General features: G+C 44.0%; 1 protein-coding gene across 1 annotated transcript in view; it reads left to right on the top strand.

The window, feature by feature from the left end:
- Positions 1-8,918: 8,918 nt before the first annotated feature.
- Positions 8,919-9,140, top strand: part of LHFPL4 (LHFPL tetraspan subfamily member 4) — a 28,161-nt gene continuing 27,939 nt past the window's right edge. Inside the window, exon 1 of the mRNA XM_024740645.1 lies at positions 8,919-9,135. Coding sequence (XP_024596413.1) covers positions 8,919-9,135 — 217 coding nt within the window. The remainder of the gene's footprint in view (positions 9,136-9,140) is intronic.

Here is a 9,140-nt window from a genome sequence, read left to right as displayed (position 1 = left end):
GGTAGAAATAAAATACAGGCATCTCTTGCTTAACATCAGTAATCTGTGTTAGAAATCAGATGTTCTGTGTGAAAACACAGACCAGAAGGAAGTGTATTTCCCATTATTTTAAATGGGAAAAATTATAATGCATGATGTGTCAACACCAAACCCCAAACAATTTCCTAAAACATAAATAAAATACAGTGAAACACCTGTACACAAGCAACAGTCTATTGTATTAAGATTTTATATGATTAACCAGCAGTAGCAGCGGCACTTACATCTGTCCCAAGGTCTGGGCGGGGGGAAAACTAGGCAGCCCAGTACCGCAGGCCCTCACACTTTCTTTCTTTCTTGAAGAAACACAAAACCCTTGAGATTCATGTACTGTATGATGGAGAAAAAAAAGTACCTAATGTTCCCCCCCAAAAAGATAGTATATTTTGTACTTTGTAAAGTGTTCATTAAAATGGAAGAAAAAAATGAAAAAAAAAAGATTTAATATGATTAAAACCACTGCTTCCTTCAAACAGTGTAGTACCAACATAAAGATAGACATACAGACCAACAGAACAGACTATAGACTAGAAAGCCTAGGAATAAAGCCGCACATATATGGTCAGTTGATTTTCAACAAGGATGCCAAAAACCATTCAATGAGGGAAAAGACAGTCTTTTCAATAAATGGTACTGGGACAACTGGATAGCCACATGCAAAAGATTGAAGTTGCACCATTACGTTACATCATGTACAAAAATTAACTCAAATAGATTAAAGACCTAAACATAAGGGCTAAAACTATAAAAATGTTAGAAAAAACACAGGGGAAAAGCTTTACGCCATTGTATTTGGCAATAATTTCTTGGATATGACACAAAAGCACAGGCAACAAAAGAAAAAATTGACAAATCTGACTTCATCAAAATTCACAACATTTGTGCATCAAAGGACACTAACAAGAGAGTGAAAAGACAACCCACTGAATGGGAGAAAATATTTACAAATCATATATCTGATAAGAGATTAATATTCTGAGAATATAAAGAACTCCTACAACTCAACAACAAACAAGCAACCCAATCCAAAAATGAAGAAAGGCTGTGAATAGACATTTCTCCAAAGAAGATGTATGAACATCAATAAGTCCATGAAAAGATGTTTAACATCCCTAGTGATTAGGGAAATGCAAATTAAAACCACAATGAAATACTACTTCATAGCAAGTAAGACGACAATTAAAACAAAACAGAAAATAACAAGTGTTGGCAAGGATGTGGAGAAATTAGAACGCTTGGCACTGCTGGTGGGAATGTAAAATCGTGCAGCTGCTGTGGAAAACAGTTTGGTGGTTTCTCAAGAAGTTAAACATAGGATTACCATATGATCTAGCAATTTCAGTTCTAGGTTTATAGTCAAAAGAATTGAAAGCAGGGACTCAAATGGTTATTTGTACACCAACGTTCATAGCAGTGTTATTCCCAATAGTCAAAAGGTAGAAACAACACAAATGTCCATCAACAGATAAATGGATAGACAAAATATATTATATACATAAAATGAAATAGTAACTTTAAAAAAGAATACAATTTTGATACATGCTACAACATGGATGAACCTGGGAAACATTATGTTAAGGAAAATAAGCCAGACACAAAAGGACAAATATTGTATGATTCCACTTGGATAAGGTACCTAGAATAGGCCAATTCATAGACAGAAAGTAGAACAGAGGTTACCAGGGGCTGGGGGACACAGAAGAAATAGGGAGTTATTGTTTAATAGGTACAGAGTTTGTTTGAGATGATGAAAAAGTTCTGAAAATGGAAGATGGTTGCACATTGTGATTGTACTTGATGCCACTGAATGTACACTTAAAAATGGTTAAAAGAGTAAGTTTCGTTATGTATATTTTACTACACACAAGAAGCAAAACCAGAAACCACTGCTTCCTAACCACCAAACAAATGATGCTGCTGTTAGCAAACGAAAGCATTGTGTGTAATAGCCCAATACCATGATACTTCCCTTAGCACCAACATCTCAGATGCACACCCATTTTGTTGCTGTGGAGGCACAATTTACAAAGAACACTTCATTCTGATATTCTACCAATAGTGGCTGGAATATTGCTTGAGCTATTTCCTACACTGAGTTCTGTTTAAAACATTGTGCTGAGTTTTAGGGATGTAAATATAAAATTTTCTTATTTAAATATTGGCCAGAAAATGTTGCGTTGAGAGATAAGAAAGTTGTGTGATGTTCTGGTATTGAAAACCAAGAGGATTCTCGTGGGAAATGTCTCACAAAGTATGAATTACAGATCTTCCAAACTAAGAGAAGCAAAACCAAGAATAAAGAAAACTAAACCATTAAAATAGAAGGCTTAGAAGGAGAAAAAAGATGCATAGAGAAAGCATAGTAAATGTAAAACACAAAATTAGATGGTAGAAATAAGTTCACATTGATCAATAACCACAATAAATGTAAACAGATCAATGTTTACTTATTATAAGACAGAGACTTTAATATTGGATTTTTTACGAAGCTTTTTTTTTTTTAATATTTATTTATTTATTTTTGGCTGTGTTGGGTTTTCATTTCTGTGCGAGGGGTTTCTCCAGTTGCGGCAAGCAGGGGCCACTCTTCATCGCGGTACGCGGGCCTCTCACTATCGCGGCCTCTCTTGTTGCGGAGCCCAGGCTCCAGATGCGCAGGCTCAGTAGTTGTGGCTCACGGGCCTAGTTGCTCCACGGCATGTGGGATCTTCCCAGACCAGGGCTCAAACCCGTGTCCCCTGCATTGGCAGGCAGATTCTCAACCACTGCACCACCAGGGAAGCCCTTATGAAGCTTTTTGATTTTTACAAAAGACACTCCAAAAACATAATGACAGAAAGACTAAAGATAAAAGACTACACTTCAGGAAAATACTAGTCAAAAGAATGCTAGTATGCATCTATAATAATAACTTCGTCTCCATATATGTAGCAAAAAATCAATAGACTCACAAGGAGAAACTGGTAAATCAGCAATCATAATGGGAGATTTTCCTCCCCAACATTTTCGGGTTTAGTTGCTCCGCGGCATGTGGGATCTTCCCGGACCACGGCTCGAACCTGTGTCCCCTGCATTGTCAGGCAGATTCTTAATCACTGCACCACCAGGGAAGTCCCAGTAATGGGAGATTTTAACACACTTCTCAGAAATGCATGGATCAAGCAGACAGAAAAAAAAAAAAGAGTAATGATCTACAAAATGTGAACAATGCAATGAACAGACTTGAGCTAACAGACATAGAAAGAACTTCCTTCCATTAACAGGGAGAGCATATTCTTTAAAAGCACAGTTATGAAAATGAACCATGTACTAGGCCTCAAAGGGATATTCCATAGACTCCAAAGTATGAGTATCACACAGACCACATTCTCTGACCACAAAGCTAGCAAACCCATCTTGCCATGGCTTGGGAAGATCTTGCTTGGGCATGGAGCCAACCACCGATGGGAAAGCAGGGTCCATGGGTAGATGTTGACTCCCAACCCTATCACATGAGCTGCTGGATCCTACTGGAACCTATTCCTGCTTATGCCAGTTTTTATTGGGTCTCTGTCATTTGCAACCCAAGAGTTCTGAATAAAACAGATACTTCCCAGGTGAGACATGGTACAGCTATGAAGGCATCTTGTTATTGAATGAACAATTCTTCACATGTAAAGTTTGTTTCAAGTACAGAGCCCATTATTTCATCACCCATGAAAGAATACATACTTTTTAACGATGTCCGCTTTATAGATGAAACAACTGAGATTCTAAAAGTTGAATGGGGCTTCCCTGGTGGCGCAGTGGTTGAGAGTCCGCCTGCTGATGCAAGGGACACGGGTTCGTGCCCCGGTCTGGGAAGATCCAACATGTCGCGGAGCGGCTAGGCCCGTGAGCCATGGCCACTGAGGCTGCGCATCCACAGCCTGTGCTCTGCAACGGGAGAGGCCACAACAGTGAGAGGCCCGCGTACCGCCAAAAAAAAAAAAAAAAAGTTGAATGACTCATTTAATATCACAGCTCCAGCGAGCCCATTCACGTGGCTCTGAAAATCTCTGAGTGAACCTCTGTCATTCTAATTCTACCCCATCTGTTTCCTTGTTCGTGCACTAGACAGTGAGTTCTTCCAGGGCAGACCGGGTCTTCCTCATCTTTGTGTCCCCACTGCATAGCAAAGGACCTGTCAAGTAGAAGATGTCACTGACACTTACTAGCTGAGTGGCTGAAGGAATGAATGACTTGATTATCAAGTCAAAGAGCAAGATTTAATGTGTGAGGTTGAGGGAGGAAAGAGAAAGAAATGGCCTTCCTTAGGACTCTTTCAGGGACATGAGACAGAAAACTAATTCAAACCATTGTAAAGAAAAGAGGGGGATTTAAGAAAACCATAGAAAGACAGGCATAACTTTCACCACAGGCTCTTAAAAGTATTAAGAACTTCTTCGGACTTCCCTGATGGTGCAGTGGTTAAGAATCCGTCTGCCAATGCAGGGGACACAGGTTCAAGCCCTGGTCCGGGAAGATCCCACATGCCATGGAGCAACTAAGCCCGTGTGCCACAACTACTGAGCCTGCACTCTAGAGCCCGCGAACCACAACTGCTGAGCCCTAGTGCCACAACTACTGAAGCCTGCACACTTAGAGCCCATGCTCAGCAACAAGAAAAGCCACCGCAATGAGAAGCCCGCGCACCGTAACGAAGAATAACCCCCGCTCGCTGCAACTAGAGAAGGCCCACACACAGCAACGAAGACCCAACACAGCCATTAAAAAAAAAAAAAGAAACTCTTCATCTGAGGATATGTTGGCCTATTCTCTTGGTCTTTGCCATGGGACGGTGAACACGTAGCATCCTTACAGCTTATAATCCAAGGAATGAAGAGCTGAGACTTGAACCCAGATGGTCTGATGCCAGTAACCACTGGCATCGGAAATAAAAAGGAAACCCGGGTGGTTGAGAAGAATTGAATCTACTCTACAGAATAATCTATATGGCATCGTAGTTAAGAATGTGGGCTCTACCTAGGGATAAATACCAGCTGTTTCACTTGCTAGAGGTGCGATTTTGGGGAAGTAATTTTTTTTCTTTTTGGCCATGCCTCGCAGCATGTAGGATCTTACTTCCCCAGCCAGGGGTCAAACCTGTGCCCCCTGCAGTGGAAGTGCAGAATCTTAACCACTGGACTGCCAGGGAAGTCCCTGGGGAAGTAATTTAACTTCTGTGTCCTCGTCTGTAAAATGGGCATACCTCATTGTCCTCATGTGTAAAACAGTTCACGTCTGTATTAGTTTGCTAGGGCTACCATTATAAAATACTATAGGCTGCGTGGCTTAAACAACAGATATTTATTTTTTCACAGTTCTGGAGGCTCAAAGTCCAAGATCAAGGTGTTAGCAAGTTTGATTTCTTCTGAGGCCCCTCAGAAGGTGGCTCCTTTCTTGCTATGTTCCCCATGGTCATCATCTAGCCTCTGTCCTAATCTCCTCTTAAAAGGACACCAGTGTGGGCTTCCCTGGTGGCGCAGTGGTTGAGAGTCCGCCTGCCGATGTAGGGGACATGGGTTTGTGCCCTGGTCTGGGAAGATCCCACATGCTGTGGAGCGGCTGGGCCTGTGAGCCATGGCCGCTGAGCCTGAGCGTCCGGAGCCTGTGCTCCGTAATGGGGGAGGCCACATGAGAGGCCCGCGTACCGCAAAAAAAAAAAAAGGACACCAGTGATACTGGATTAGGGCCCACCCATATCACCTCATTTTACCTTAATCACCTCTTTAAAGGCCCTATCTCCAAACAGTCACATTTTGAGGTACTGGGAGTTAGGACTTGAACATATGAATTTGGGGGTGGGGGAGAGGGATATAATTCAGCCCATAACACTACCTCTTAGGGTTATTGTGAAGATTAAATAAGATAATATATCTAAAGCAAAGATCAGGGGAGCTAGAATGCTGTAAGGGCTTAATAACCGTTCAAGGCAACTGAACACTTACTTTAGGCATAAGGCTATCTGACAAGTCACAAACCTTTCTCTGCTAGGATATTGGCTTTAAGTGCCCTGGGGGCTTCTCTCATCCAGCTCCAGGATCATCTTTGCCTTATGGTCTAAAGTTCCCAACTTGAGCTCACAACTGTTCTGTTCTGTTCTTCCTGTGGAGAGTTCTCAGACTTCCTTTCTGTAGGAAAGGAAGACTCCCCAAGGTTAGTCTTGAAAACGAGGAGACATTCTGTCCCAGCTACTTATAGCTCTGAGAGTGCCTTTCCAATACCACCGTAATTTCTACTCCTTGGGCAAGCCACTTATTAAAATTTAATGACAATCACTTACATTTATAAAGCCATTTTCAGTTTACAAAGCTCTTTTCCGTGCATTCTCTCTCTTGATCCTCATAACATCTGTAGGGAGGAAGGATGTTTTTCTCTATTTTATAAATGGAGAAAATGAGGCTGTGAGGAGTAGCATCATCGTCCTAGGTCATACAGTGGCAGAGATGCACCTCAAATTTTTGCCTTTGGGTTCCAATATGTCAGGAGTAGCTCACCCTTTCAGGCATTTTTCTACAATGTAAATAATCCAGTACACCAGTCCGGGTTGGGGGAGATGTAGGTAAATTATTTGGGACTATTTTGACTGGAAGTGACAAAAACCCAACACAAACTGGCTTCAGCAAAAACTGAATTCATTGGTTTACCTAACAGAACAATCCAGAAGCAGGTCTTCAGGCATGGATGGATCCAGGTGCTCAAATTATGTCACCAGGACACCAGGACTCTTTCCATTTCTTAGCTTCTCTTTGTGTTCATTTTATTCTTAGACAATCTCTCTGCTTGGAGTGTCAAAGATGCCCCCCTGTGGTTGAAGCTGAAGCCCCAGCTCAACAAACTCAGTAAAAGGGGAACAATCTCTTTCTCGTAAACTGCAACAAATGACCTGGATATCATTCTCAACTATTTGGCTTGGCTTATGGGCCCACCCAGAGCCAATCGTTGTGTCTAGAACAATGGAATATGTTCATTGTCCAGGCCTGATCGTTTGCCCGGTTCTGGAGAGGAGTAGGGTGAGTCTCACCAAATCCAGGGCCTGAGTGAGGGGGAAAGGAGTTTCTTTAAAGACAAAGTACTGATGTCAGAAGCGGTGTGGGTGGCAGGCAGCTCTCTCCAGGGTGTCATCGCTCTGCAGAGCTAGAACAGAGCAACCAGTGAGGAGCTGGGGGCCCATCTTAGCAAGAACTCTCAGTTCTTCCCTGGAGAGCGAGTAGTAAGTGGACTTCTGTGATTTTTTTCCTGGAGTGCCTAGCTTGGCTCAGCAGGATAGGAAAAAAGACAATAATTCATGGCAGAATAAGGAGAAAAGATGGAACTTCTGGCTCCGGTAACTTATATTCAGAACAGTACCCACACCAGGAGCACCCACAGAAGGAGACTTTGAGGTGCCCTTTGAGGATGACTTCCCTCCCCCCTCTTCCCAGCACCTTCTGTCTCCCCATGAAGCTGTGAGCTCCAGGAGGGCAGGGACCACATCTGTTTTACCCACCATCTTCTCCCAGGGCCTAGCATAGTGCTGTGTTGGCACATTGCAGGAGCCTATCACATACTTATTGGGTGGATGAAATAAATTAATGAATCAGGTTGATCACTTGAATTGGCAGGATGGACTCACCTCTTTGGACAAGTCAATCCCTCTCTTTGGCCTCTGTTCTCCATCTGTCAAGTGGGAGAAGGTGTAGAATGAGACTCTCTTCACAGCCCCTGCCAGCTCATGCTTCTGGGATCTTAGGGTTCTCAGGAGACAGCCTGGATGCCTCTTCAAGGAACCAGTGGAAGGGGAAACCAAACTGATTGAATATACTGTCTCAGGTGAGATGACTTCACATGGGTCTGTGGTCCCCAAATTGTGGGGGACTGCACATTTCTTTTTTTTAATTTTGGAAGGAAATAACACTGCCTGTTTCTTATTTTGCCAAATAAAGCCACTGGCGGCGGCGGGGGGGTGGGGAACAACTGTCATTAACTGTCATCACCATTTCTTTAAAAAATGGAAGTTTTATACCAGGAAGGCAGGAGGTACATCATCTCAGAAACAAAACAAAACAAAACAAAAAAAAACAGTCCCTCTACCCCGGAGAAAAAAGACAGGTGGCAACCTCACATGATGATAATTACGTGGTTTTTTTGCACATAGATCTAAATTTCACCAGACTGATCCCTGTGTATGGTCCAGTATTTGGAACCTACTAACAGATTATTTTCACCACCTCTCAACACCTGTGAAATGGGGCTTAATCTGCCCACTTTACAGATGGGGAAATAGAGGTTCAGAGAGCAAGTGCAAGGTCACGGAGACAGTTAAGTAGTAGTCAGAGCTTTCTGGATGACAACCCAGATGATCTTGGCAGATCCTAAGCCAAAAGGTATTTCACTGCAGGGAAGAAATGACCTGCACTGGCTCCCTTGGAGTGTCCCCTCATTTTCTCGGGCCTAACCGCAAACTGCCTGGACTGTTATGCTCCGTTCTTTAACACACCCTCCTGATGTGTCCGCTTCATGCCAGGCACTGGGAGAGTGTAGGGAGAGAAACCAACACGTTCCCAGCCTCCTTTTCTCCTGTTCCCCATACTCACCCCATGTCCCACTCTCCAGGCCCAGCTCCACACACTGGCGGCCAACGAATCCCCACCGCGGGCGTGGGCCGCTAACAGTTTAGGAGGTTCCCTCTCCCAGAGGTGCTGGCGATTTCCTAGGAGACTCTGGGAACCTTCAACGCCTCCAAGACCCAAAGGACTGGAAGCGTAACGGTGCCACTCGACAGACACTGTGGTAGGCTGTACCCGAGGTAATTTGGGAGCAAGGGATCAGTTCAAACGCTGTGAACTAACACCCTGTTCTGCCCCTGCAGCGTTCCCATGGGCTTGGCGTGGACCCACAATCGCTCAGCTCCGGCCGGAAGGAGGGGGGTCCCCCCAATTAGAAGGCCTTACTGTGGCGGGGGCTTACTGCTCCGGCTGGGGGACCCCAGGGACCGTGCCGACCCCTCTCCGAGACTGGCGGACACCCAAGCTCCCTTTCCTGTTCCGCTCCGCCCCGCACGCCGGCGGCAGGAACGCGCCTCCGTCGGGCCGCGCCGG

This window comes from Neophocaena asiaeorientalis, unplaced genomic scaffold (assembly GCF_003031525.2).
Source record: "Neophocaena asiaeorientalis asiaeorientalis breed wild unplaced genomic scaffold, Neophocaena_asiaeorientalis_V1.1 scaffold325, whole genome shotgun sequence".
In the NCBI taxonomy this organism is placed as follows: Eukaryota; Metazoa; Chordata; class Mammalia; order Artiodactyla; family Phocoenidae; genus Neophocaena; species Neophocaena asiaeorientalis.
This window is presented reverse-complemented; position numbering and strand designations above follow the sequence as displayed.